The sequence below is a fragment of the Dromiciops gliroides genome, chromosome 3 (assembly GCF_019393635.1).
Source record: "Dromiciops gliroides isolate mDroGli1 chromosome 3, mDroGli1.pri, whole genome shotgun sequence".
NCBI lineage: Eukaryota > Metazoa > Chordata > Mammalia > Microbiotheria > Microbiotheriidae > Dromiciops > Dromiciops gliroides.
This window is the reverse complement of record NC_057863.1, coordinates 417688565-417701960: the sequence shown is the minus strand read 5'-3', so window position 1 is coordinate 417701960 and position 13396 is coordinate 417688565. Positions and strand designations below refer to the sequence as shown.

The following is a 13396-nucleotide window of genomic DNA, read 5'->3' as shown; positions in this document are numbered from 1 at the left end:
TTGTCCTTGCAGAGGAATGCAGGTAAGGGGAAATCCTCAGGCCTCGAATTTCCTACCACCTCAGTATTTATGGTCCAGTGGGGCAAAGTACGGATAGGATCCATCCCCTGAGCATTAGGTCAGCGACCTGTCTTTGTGAGAATGCTTCTGTCTTCTTTGTCCCTGGAATTGTTCCAGCCATGAAAATGTAGTACTTTGATAATTGTGTCAATTTCGCCAAAGGGCAGAGAAGAGAGGGTAGAGATAAGCATGGAGGTCAAGATTTACCACAGGCCCTTATTCCTGTTTAGCCTCTTTTCCTAAGTCAAGAGACAAGGGACTTTACACAAGAACAGATTTAGAACATACCCCATTCTCCCAGAATGGGGTGGAGACAGTTGGCAAGTGTTTTTTTTATTTTTAAATTTTTATTTTTGTGGGGCAATTGGGGTTGTGATTTGCCCAGGGTCACACAACTAGTGTCAAGTGTCTGAGGCCAGATTTGAACTCAGGTCCTTCTGAATCCAGGGCCAGTGCTTTTTCCACTGTGCCACCTAGCTGCCCCCAGTTAGCAAGTTTTAACAAACTAAAAGAACCCCGGGTGAAAGTCTGGAGGACTCAGTTCTAACTCCTCTTTTGACACCAACTCTGGGCCTTTTTTCTCCAGTGTAAAATAAGGGAGTTGGAAAAGATGGCTTGTAAAGTCCCTTCTGAATCTACTAGTCATGTCAGCTTTTGAAAGTCAGGCTCCATTTGATTAACTCAGACTCAATTTCATTGAGTTGAATGAGAAACTGTGAACTTGAGAAAGTCACTTCTCTCTAGGGCCTTACTTTCCTCATCTGTAAAATTAAGGCAACCTTACTGGGCATCTCTAAGGGCCTTTCCAGCTCTAAGATGACACAAACCCTCTTTAAGCCCCCTCTCACAAAATGTGGATCTGATTGTTTTGAGGGTTACCCCTCCAGTCCTACCCTATCAAGAATGAGGGCTTCTTGGATGCTCAATGTAAAGAAACAACTAGCTTAGGACCTAGCCATCTAGGTGTTGGGTTAGCTAAGTGTTGGACTTGAAGCCAGAAAGACCTGAGTTCAAATCCTATCTCAGACACTTAATAACTATGTGATCCTGGACAAGTCATTTAACTTCTTCCAACCTCAGTTTCCTTATCTCTAAAATGAGGATAATAATAAGTACTTCTCAAGGTTGTCATGGGAAGCAAATGAGATAACATCTAAAATGTTTTGCAAGTTTTTTGTTGTTTGGTCGTTCAGTCATGTATGACTCTTCATGACCCCATTTGGGGTTTTCTTGGCAAAGATACTGGAATGGTTTGCCACTGCCTTTTCCTTGTAAAGTTTAACAAGCTATGTAAATGCTAGCTATGTTATTATGGTTTAGAAGAATTAACTTAAATAGGTATCTACCAAATAGCCCAATTTCTCTGGAGAGAGAAGAGAAATGTTTCTCATAGTCAGCCTCTTAGTTAGTATCTTGGGGTCCATGTCTCTCACCAAGAGGAAGTGTCCCCCGCCCCACTAACATCACAATCAACATAAGATGTCTTTTTTTTTCTTTTTGCAGGCAATGGGGATTAAGTGACTTGCCCAGGGTCACACAGCTAGTAAGTGTCAAGTGTCTGAGGCCGGATTTGAACTCAGGTACTCCTGAATCCAGGGTCAGTGCTTTAACCACTGAGCCATCTAGCTGCCCCGATAAGATGTCTTTTATGCCACTTACTTGAGGTATAATTTGTGACAGCTCTGGAAACCCATTCTTGTCACTGGAGCCAGGAAAAATTTCATGGATGAGGTAACACAAGAGTTGAGTTGAGTTTTGAATGATGCTTAGGTTGTATAGGCAGGAAGAAGGAAGTAGGACATTTCAGACTGGGGACAACAGGAGAGTCAAAGATAGCAATGATGGATGGCACAGTGTTTAGAGAACAGTGACCAGACCTACCGGAATAGAGCAGTAATAATGTTAAGTAGGGGGAAATAAGGTTGAAATTAGATTAGAGAAGGTGATAAATGCCAAGCAGGGGAGTTGATTGGGGAGCTAAAAGGAAACCAGTCCAAATTCTTGAGCACCAGCACAGTGTATACTAAGCTAGGAGGTATGTAGAGCACAGGCTTGGGAATCAGAAAGCCCTCAGTGCAAATCCTACTTTAGACCTTTTCTAGCTGTATGAAATGGGCAAGTCCCTTCTCTCCTGTCACTCTGTTAATGTATCTATAAAATAGGAATAATAATAGCACTTATCTTTCAGCATTGTTGTGAAGATAAAATGAAATGACTTGCATAAAGTATCATGTAAACATCAGCTATTAATTTTATTTTTGCTGAGTCAGCCATGTCTGACTCTTCGTGACTTTTTTTTTTTTGGAGGTTTTCTTGACAAAGATACTAGAGTGGTTTGCCATTTCCTTCTCCGGCTCATTTTATGGATAAGAAAATTGAGGTAAATAGGGTTAAGTGACTTACTCAGGGTCACACAGATAATAAATGTCTGAGTCCGGATTTGAACTAAGGCCTTCCTGACTTGAGGCCCTGTTCTCTATCTCCTTTACCACCTAGCTGTTATTATTAAGAACTTAAAAAGTTAGGGACAGCTAGGTGGCACAGTGGATAGAGCACTGGCCCTGGAGTCAGGAGGACCTGAGTTCAAATCTGGCCTCAGACACTTAACACTTACTGGCTGTGTGACCCTGGGCAAGTCACTTAACTCCAATTGCCTCACAAAAAAAAGAACTTAAAAAGTTATTGTTAACTGATTGGCATAATATGTTGGTAGCAGTGTTCCAGGAAAATTAGCTTGGACACATCAGAACATCATGTGTTGAAGAAGAAAGTATGACCATGACATCATTTAGAACTAGAAGGGGCTTAGGAATCATCTCAACATGTCCAAAACCTAACTCTTTTCCTCCCCAACCATCCCCTCTTTCTAACTTCCCTCTTTCTTTTGAGGGTACCATCACCCCTCCAGTCACCTGGGCCCACCACCTCAGAGTCACCCTCCTCTCTCTTTTCTCAAATATCAAATCAAAAGTTGGAAAATGTTCATTCTACCTACTCAATATCTATCACATTAGTAACTTTATCTCTCCATCCAATTGATCCTAAAGTACAGATCTGACCATGTTACCCCCTTGAGTGACAAGAAACTTTAGTAGTTCCTTCTTTACTCTTGAATAGAGCCCATATTCCTCTGGGTTTTAAAGCTTTTCATGATCTGACTCTAGCTTACCTTTCCAGGCTCACTGTACATTACTCTTCCTCATGCAGTCTACATTCCTGTGTCACTTTGGCCAAGTCACTTAACCTCTGTTTACCTCAGTTTCTCCAACTGTAAAATGGCGATAATAATAGCACCTCCCCCCAGGGTTGTTGTGAGGATCAAATGACATAATATTTGTAAAGGGCTAACACAATGCCTGGCACACAGTGGGCACTATGTAAATGCTAGTTGTTGTCGCTATTTTAGCCAAACTGGTCTATTTTCTGTTCCACGTACAGGACATCCATCTCTCTCCCCTGTGGCTTTGTCCAGGCTGTCCCCCATGCCTGGAACACCCTTCTCAACTATACCTCATAGAAGCCTTAGTTTCCTTCAAAGATTGTCTAGCTGCCTTTTCTAGGTTTGATATTAGAGTCAAAGTTTAGGGACTCCCCTCTCCTTGACAATGATAGGAATTGGGAGTAAAAATCTTTGTCGATCTCTGGCCTCAAATACTTCCTAGCTGTGAGACCCTGGGTAAGTTACTTAACCTCTGTCTGCCTCAGTTTCTTCATCTGTAAAGTAAAGATGATAATAGCACCTACCTCCCAGGGTGGTTGCAAACATCAAATGAGGAGATAATATTTCTAAAGAGTTTTGTAAATTTTCAAGTGTTATACAAGTGCCATATAAATGTATAATAACAATATTCTACCTTCCCTGGCACATATCAGCTCTCTCTGGAAATATATAAAACATCAACTTTATTTTATCCTAGGTCTTGTTCTGCCTCAGGTTAGTCCTATCTAGCTAGCTATAGCCACATGCCAACAATTAAGTTCATTAAAACAAAAATTAAGCCAATAAAATATATATTTTTTAAAAAGCCAAATGCAAAACCATATGTGTGTTATATATGTGGGATCCCAGTAAAATTCCATTCAAAAAAAAGATCTCTGACGTTTAAACTCACAACAACATTGAATCCAAATACCCATCAGAAGAAGTAGGGCAGATGCTCTTACCTGAAGTAGTTTCCTGATTCTTTTTAAATTATGTATCAGGAGTAGATTCTTCTCTTGGGCAACTCGACCCAACTGCTCATTCAGTTGCACTAGCAGGTTTTGTAGGAGAATTGTTGCCATGTTCTCATTGTTTGAAGCAGCTTCCCTGTTAAAATGATAGCTATTATTAGATATTATTTAGCCATGATTGAGTTTGCATGGGCCACTTGGCACAACAAGAAACATCAACTGTTTTTGAAAAATTCATTTGCTTAGCTGTTTGCCTTTCTTGGAATTTTAAATTTCATGTCAGGTGGAATAAAGGTTTAACTATATTTGGTCCTCTCTTGTTTATGTTAACCCTACGACAGACCATCAGTGCCACAAGGAAAAAAGAAGCAGATGATGGGACTCTTGTATAAATTATTGCAGCACCTGACATCAAGAAAGTGATATAAGCCCTATTAGCATAATAATGCAGTAAGTTGGATAACAATCATAGAGTCTTAAATAATTCTTTCCCCCAGCAAATAAAAAACAATCAATGAATGAATATTAAGAATCTCAAGTAATTTTGAGGGGAAAACCATGTCAGGCCATTGATATTTTTTTCCAAAGATTTTTTTTTTCTTTTCTTTATTTTATAAATAGAGTTTTGTTTGGTTTGGTTTGGTGAGGCAATTGGGGTTAAGTGACTTGCCCAGGGTCACACATGTCAAGTGTCTAAGATTGGATTTGAACTTAGGTCCTCCTGACTCCAGGATTGGTGCTCTATCCATCTTTTCTTTCTTTTGATGAAGAAAGGTCTATTTTTGCCTTTTCAGAATTACTCTTTAAAAATGAGATGAAGAATTTGTATTTTGCAACTAACTATAGTTGGGGCAGCTAGGGTGTTCAGTGGATTGAGCACTGGGCATGGAGTCAGGAAGACCCAAGTTCAAATCTGGCCTCAGACACTAACTAGCTGTGTGACTCTGGGCAAATCACTTAACCCTGTTTGCCTCAGTTTCTTCATTTATAAAATGAGTTGAAGAAGGAAATTGCAAACCCCTCCAGAATCTTTGCTAAGAAAACCCTAAATGGCATAGTGGAGAGTTGGACACTACTGAGAACAATTGAACAACAACAAGAACTATAGTTGTGTGTAAGTTGCTCTTCAGAATCCCCTATCTGGCCCCAATAAGGCATCAAGCTTTAGGAAAATCAGGTACTTTTATTAGAAAGCTTGTGATTTTTTTCTTAAATGACATTTGTAGTCAACAATAAAAAACCAATTTTTCCCCAGTTTTTTAGCAACCCCTTAGGCAATTATTCAATTATGCCTTGAAAATTAAAGCACTTAGAATCTTGTTATTATTAATTTTCTGTACACATTGTATAAACTGTCAATAGACAATATACCACATTCTGAATAAGTATTTTTTAAAAGCTTTAAAAGATGCTTTACTTGGAACAAACTACATCTTCAGAGTTCATGAGCAGACCATACCAGAAACCCATAGAGATAGAAAATAAAGCCTTGATATGCTAATCTCCAAGAACAACAAAAAAATGCTTGAACCTACCAATCCTGGCCTTCAATCCACTGGGCCAGGAGATGTCGAACTTCCATGGGAAAAGTGTCATCATAGAATTGATCTATTTGCTCCAAAAACTTGATTTCCAGTTGTTGGACTTGATTCCACTGAGACATAATCTGAAAGAGGATGTAAATAGAGTTTTATTGGAGGTAGAACCAAGATGGCAGAGTAAAGGCAGGGGCTCTCCTAAGTTCTTTCAAATTTCCCTCCAAACAACTTTAAAATAACACCACAGAATCAATTTGGGAGTAAATAGATTTTTATTTGATTTTGTGTGTGTGTGTGTGTGTGTGTGTGTGTGTGTGTGAGGCAATTGGGGTTAAATGACTTGCCCAGGGTCACACAGCTAGTAAGTGTCAAACGTCTGAGGCCAGATTTGAACTCAGGTACTCCTGACTTCAGGGCCGGTGCTCTATCCACTGCACCACCTAACTGCCCCTGAATTTTTAAACTTGAATTTTGGCTCAGGGCATTGTCTCTGGCTGGCCCCGCCACGCCTGTATCTTCCACCTCCTATCTTCCCTAGTTTCCTTTAAGTACCATCTAAAATCCCATCTTTTACAAGAAACCTTTCCCAATCTTTCTTAATTCTGGTGCCTTCCCATGTAGCTTGGCTTCTGTATATTTGTTTCCTCTTTTTGTAACCCCAGCTGCTTAGAATGGTGCCTACCATATAGCAGGTGCTTGATAAATGTATATTGACTGATTGAATTTTGTAAATAGTTGTGACATGTGCTCTTTCCCCCCCATTTTGGGGAGAGTCATAGATCCTATTTTTGGGAAGTCTGTTTTCTTTTCATTTTCACTCCTCTATTTAGAAAGATAGGAGTACTTTCAATAGAGAAATGAATAATCCACTTAAGCCTGACAACTGACTCTTTACCTGAGTCACCCCAAATTCATGGAACAGCTTTCATTTACTGGCCCCCAAACCACATCCTTCTCTGCCTTCAATTTGAAGCTTAATTACCAACTCCTCCAGGAAGCTTTCAATGATTAAAATCAACCATCTAATATCCTCTCCACGTTTTGTACTTAAAATTATTGTCTTCACCAACATAAATTTACCTTTACTTTATTTGTCTTTTTCCCATTGTATGATTTTAAACTCTTTGAGGGTGAACTAGTTCCACCCAACAAGCAGTTGGGTATTTATTGGTGGGTGGTTTGGGTTTTTTTTGCCCATCTAAGTCTGAATTCCATGAAAAAAATTCCCTATTGCTTTTTCCTTTAAAATGTCAGTTCATTTTGCTTATATTTTTTCACAGCTTTTGTTTCCTTCAAGTTTCTAAATATCAAAATGTAATTCTGATCTAGTGACTATTTTCATTTTGATTTAATGCCTTACATTATCACTTGGCAAAGTCTTCAAAGTGGTTCTTTTAAAATATATATTTAAATGTATTTCAATACTTAAATTCTACCTAAAACCCAGTATCCTTAAAAATGAACAAGGTAGCATGGCATAGTGAGAAGAGAGATGGTCTCAGAACTAGGAAGATCTGGGTTCAGGTCCTGTCTCTGACACATACTTGTTTGAACTTTTCTCAGGAAAGGGTATAATAGTGGTCCAGCACTGGTTCTCCGACACAGGGGCAAGACCAGGCAAGAGTCATATCTACCTGAGAGGTTTTCTTTGTGACTATGGGAAAGGTACCCCATGTATATCACAAAGAGGAACATATGACCATAGGTTTAGAGCAAGGGACCTTAGAGATGATCTTTTGCATAGATGGTAAGTATTTGAAGCCAAGTCTTCTGGTTCCAATTCCAGCACTGTTTCCACTCTACCAGCATATCACATGGCCTTAATGTAGCATAACCAAATATGTGGTATGACAAGACTGGTGTGGTGGGTGACTGTATCTTCCTAGTAAGTTTGAATCTTAGTCCCTGAGCAGTCCCTCAGAATAAGAGGGGGTGACCCTTCAGCAGCAGACGAGAATAAGGACAGCCCCATCACATCAGGCCCCATTCTCTCTCTGTTATGAAACCCACTATGATGCAGTACAGAGATGAATGACAACTTTCTATGGGGCTCCTGATCACTGGGTCCATACCTCCTGCCAGGCGGAGGGGTGTGTGTCTTCTCTCCTTTCTCAGAAGTCAGAATCTCATATGGGAGCTTGGACACAACTCTTTATCATTCTTTCCTCCCAGTAAAGGCCAAGAGGCAGCTGAGAGGCAAAGAGCACCTTTATCCAAAGCAGTCATGGCCGTATTCTATAAAAGGCAGACTTTGGCAAAGTCAGGTCCCTACTCTTGGTACCCCGGTTGGCTCTAAGCACTTTCCTTGTTCCCCAACTTCTCCTCTTGAGCAGCAATATGACCAAAGTCACTGGTCTACTTACTCCGTTCTCTCTCTTGGCTCTGATCCCCGTCTGTGTACAGGCCAGATGACTGACTGAGTAGAGCTCACCACACTCTCTGGGCTGAAGTAGCTGGTACTCCTGCTCCTTCAATAAAGAGATTTACATTTCTCCGCCCACTTGAGGCTTTCCTGTACGTCACAATTGAAGCCTCTGGGACTTTACTTATGTCCTGCTCCCACCCACTCTTTTTTTTTTTCTAGAAATGCTCAAATGCAAAAGTGTAGTGAGGCTTGGAAGCTACTGTTACTCAGCTCTGTCTCCCCTCTCCCACACAGTGCAGCTCTGCATATGCCCTACCTGCAGGCAGGAGAAAGGACAATGAGGCTGCCCAAAAGACAGTCCTTTCATTCACTTCCCTGCTGGGCAGTTTACAGTCTTACTGTTGTCCAAGCATCCAGGGCTTCCTGTGTTCCTAGAACCAGACTCCCCTGGTCCTCTGGAGTCAGACCCTGGCTAAAGGAGAGCTCAGAGCCAAGGTACCAAGTCTTTTCACCTCACCAGGACATGACTGTAGAACATCAATGGTGATCTTGGGGCGCCACACACACAAAGTGCTGAGATTAGGGGTTCAGGGAGGCAGCCAGATTTCTAAGAGCTGGAGCTAGGAGGGACTTGAGGAGCTAACTGAGTCACTAGGATCAAGTGACTTGCCTGAGGTCACACAGCAGTAATCATGAGCAAAGGGATTTGAATCCATGTCATCTGATTTCAAAGCCAGTACTCTTCATTATTCTATAACATCTTCCTAAGATACTGAACCTCTGGGAGGAATATGCAATCCTTAGGACCTTACAAATAAATATACGTGACCTTACAAATATACCTCTCTACCTTTTCTTCCCCATCAGCACCTGTGTCTTCCTAGCATGATATGAATGACACCAAAGAGGGGCTTCCTGCCTGACAATAGTATCAAAGATCCAGAGCTAGATGGGACCCCAGAGGCCAAATAGTCCAATTCCTCTATTTACAGATAAGGAAACTGAGGACTAGATCATTTAAGTGACTCCCCTTTGTGAAAAATGGATACCTTGATTTGCTTGAGCCCACCAATTATCCAGGTAACCAGAACAAATATCTTCATTGGCTAATACATCAACAATCCTTTGTGTGACTGAGAATAAAGCTAGCTGGCCTTGTAGAGAAGTAGTAACCCTGAAGCTAATCAAAGACTTATCTGACTGCAGGATGTGGATATGAACCTTATCTTTTTTCTTTTTGAATAGATCTCCTTATCAAGACCTTGAACTGAACTGTGGATCAACAAGAATGCCTTCAGATTTATTCATCAAGGACCACATCCTCTACCCCTGGAATTACACACACACACACACACACACACACACACACACACACACACACACACACACACACCCCTCTATCTTTGGGAATGGACTGTCCTAAGCCTGCCTTTCCTCCAAATTCCTTACCTGTCTTTGTTTAAACTATATAAATCCTCGCAATCTATTGTCGGGCTTCTTAAACTTTTTCCACAGATCCCCTTTCTCCCAAGAAATTTTCGCACAACCCCAGGTATTTATGTATACAACAAAGCTTCTTAACCTTGATGTAGGAGGCAAAAAGGGTTAATAGAAAAAACCCAAGACCCAAGCTCTAATACAAATAATTAGCTCTAAAAGGGAGTGAGATCCCAGTTAATGGATAACTTATGTTAGGTTCTCGTACCGTAGTGATCAACATCCATAACGGACCAGAACGGGTCAGGTCAAAATAACAATAAAGGAAAAAGATAACCTGTAGAAATTCTAATGAAAAATGATTATATTTTGAAACTAGCCATGTGAATCAGAAAGAGACATGCGCAGAAAAAGCCAAGTTTGTCCCCAGATTCACCTTATGACATGTAAACCACAAAAACACACCTCCACTAAAAAAGGTACCCACCTCGGGGGTTGGCTTAGGACCCCCAGGAACTCCAAATTAGGATAAGCCCTCCCCTGAAACACCCCTAGGTGGAGAATATTATAATGAGGACAGGCCCTCCCTTGCACCTCCCCAAGGTGGAGATAATTATAATGAGACCGATAATCAATTTATCCATACTATAAATATAACTGTCTTTCCTTTCCTTATTTGAGAGATACCTTTCCAATATTCTGGTTCTCTCCCTGTGGTCATCACAGTATTGCAACAAAACTTGGGAAACTGAGTCACTGAGTCTTGTAATTCTTTTGGGACAACTCACCATCAATTGGACCCCAAATTCCAGCCCACATCAACCTTTTACTCTTGCCAAATTTTTCACAATTCCCACATTCCACATGCAGTTATGGAACCCCACATGGGGTTGTGACCCAGGTTAAGAGGCTTTGATCTACTGAAAGGTGTCCTATTTGGAAATAGGCTGGATAGCACCCATGATCATGTTAGATTTCCTTCCCTGCTTAATAAACCATTTCTTTTCATTTTTACAGGTATTGTCTTTCTCTGGTTTCCTTCCCTTGTAGAAAGAAGGGGATTTAAATCTTGAGAACTGGCCTTTGCATTCTCTAGTCTTCCCCTTTTGTGAAAGAGAGATCTAAATTCCATGAAGAGAGCTTTGCCTTGGTTTACACCTTCTAGAAGCCATTTTTCCTCCCCACTGTACCAGACTTCCTTATTGCTTATTCTCTACAATACTCCCTCAAATTTCACTAATCATAAACAAGGTATTATGCTTCTCCATTAAAATGCAGACATCCCAGGAAAAAGGAAAAAGGAAAGCCATTATTGGCTTATCATGAATTCATTCCTAAGATTGCTTTCCAAATGCAGAGCCAGCTAAGTGCACAGGGCTTGGGATAATGGTTCACTGGCCAGGTAGAAAAGTGGAAGGACTTGTCTACAGGAAAGGAAATTTACAGGGAGGACAGAAGTGAGGAGGGCTCTGTGGTGGGGAGTTTTGAATAGCCAGGGGACATTAGGACATTGAGTATCCGAAGAGCAGGAGGAGAAAATTGCAGAAAGGAGATATGGGAGAATAACAAGGACAAATTTTGCTGTTTTTCAGTTTTGTCCACTCTTAGCCCTGGAATTGACCCACCATCTCACAGAAAGAAAATTAGATGAAAGCAATAGGTAATAGGAACACAGATTTATAGTTGAAAGGGACCCAAGATGTCCTATACTCCAAACTCATCATTTTATAGAGGTGAAATGATTTGCCCAAAGTCATACAGCTAGTAGCTGGAAGGTAAAAGGATTTTTCTTCTAAAGTAGAGTTCTTGAAAGTCAAAATTCTGTCTAAGCATGGTAGTGCTCCTCTATAATTCCTTCTATTGACTTTCTTTTTATCCTGAAATTGACTGCTTTTTTGGGGGGTATGGGGGGAAGGTAGGGGGAGGGTAGGATAAGGGGAAGCATTCTTCCTGGTTTCCTGCTTTCTATAGTTCTGCTTGGATTGGCTTTTATTTTCCTCATCAAATGACCTATGTTATATTTTTCTAAATACACATTTTAACTTCCTCCCTAGATGATAAGCTCCTGAAGGACAGAAGTTATAACCTCTTTACCTTTGTAACCCCAGAGTATCATGCACAGTGAGTTGCACATAGCCGGCAATAATACCCTCCAGATTACTGAAGTACACTCTTAACTAGTCTCTCTGTCTCCAGTCTGGCACATTGCCATCAGATATGACATCATTTTCATTAAATTATTTTTTTGGGTGGGGAGGGTATGGACCACTGATTTAATAAGTTCAGGGAACTTCCTGTGTCCAAACTACCTGCACTACAACTCATGGTTTATGAGAAGTTTCCTGGGGGATGCAATGGGACATGGGAACTAAAGGGTTAAACAATTTGCCTTTGGTCATACATTTGCCCTATGTTGAGAAAAGCAGGCTTGATGTGAAAAACATTGAGCATTATAATTTTTCCAAAACCATTTCATTTTTAAGCCCAAACTCCTCAACACCAGAATGAACCTTTCTTTCCAGGTCTTATGATAGAGGCCCATAGTCTCCTCTTACATTCTTCCAGGGTCACAGCTCTGCTCCTTTTCTCACTTGCAGAATGAGTTGTTTTGATTCCACCTTATGAATCTCTTAACACCACTCTAAGCAGTAACTTTTAAAGTTGATGCTAGTCATTTATTCAGTATTTACTGTCAAAATACCATGACCCTCCTTATTTGACAAAAACTACTAGGAAAACTGATGTTTGGTAGAAAATGTTTAGATCAGCACTTAACATATTTCCACAGTATGTTATGAATAGATTCTCAACCTACTGTTTTAAAAAAAATAACATCCACACAATGGGGTGAGATCAGGAGAATGAAAGGAGGTGCCTTCACAGTTATTAGTAGGAGAATTCTAAACTAAAGGATAGATATGTTCATAAATGAAAATAGATCTTGAATTTCATAAAATTAAAACTCATTTGTGCAAACAAAACCAAAAGAAACTAGATTGAGAAAAATAGTTTAATAAATAACTGAGAATAAAATCTGTTATAGGAAATTGATATAAAAATATTAAACTAAGAACCATTTCCTAGCTAAGTGTTCAAAAATATGAACAAATGACCTTCAGAATTAAGAAATGCAATTAACAAACAAAATATTATAGCAAAGCACTAAGAGAAATGAACTTTGTAACAACACTGGTTTCACCTCACACTAAATTGGACTCAGTACATGCTGATGGTAGAGCTGTTCACCAGTCCAACCATTCCAACAACTTGGAACTTTTCATAAAAGTCACTAAGCTATTTCAACCCTTTGACCCAACTGTCCATCTACTACAAGGCATATAACAAAATGAGGTCAAAGAGCGATGAACCCCATGTTACTAATAGCACTTTTTGTGGAAGAAACAAGAAATTTGAGTTATTCAGGGAAACTGGGGAAGATTTGTATGAATTTATGTAGTATGAAGAAAGCAGAATCAAGAGACACATTTCATGGAAAGAAAATGCTAAAGAAATAAAAATTCAGGTTAAGGGACATAATATTAATCAGAATGGCAGAAGTCAAACTCAAACCCAAGTCTTTCTGCCCCGAAGGCTAACCCTCTGTGCACTATATCATGCTATCTCTCTTCATATCACTATCCTGTTTAACATTTTTTAATGATATGTTGCCTCTAATACAAGATTAAACATTTTATGGTGGTACCACATTGTCTACAATAGAAGATATAGTCTTCTTACTGACATTTAAGGTCCTTCACAGCCTGGTTCTGCCTAACTTCTGTTGCAAAAATTTCTAAGTTGCAATGTTAGATGAAGAAAATAC

General features: G+C 40.0%; 1 protein-coding gene and 1 pseudogene across 1 annotated transcript in view; both read right to left on the bottom strand.

Moving 5' to 3' along the window:
- LOC122746141 overlaps nucleotides 1-3544 on the bottom strand; it is a 43719-nt pseudogene extending 40175 nt beyond the window's left edge.
- STAT4 (signal transducer and activator of transcription 4) overlaps nucleotides 1-5896 on the bottom strand; it is a 155828-nt gene extending 149932 nt beyond the window's left edge. The window contains exons 1-2 of the mRNA XM_043994671.1: nucleotides 5769-5896; nucleotides 4225-4369 (exon numbers count right to left, since the gene is read on the bottom strand). Coding sequence (XP_043850606.1) covers nucleotides 4225-4369; nucleotides 5769-5896 — 273 coding nt within the window. The remainder of the gene's footprint in view (nucleotides 1-4224; nucleotides 4370-5768) is intronic.
- Between the last annotated feature and the right edge of the window lie 7500 nt (nucleotides 5897-13396).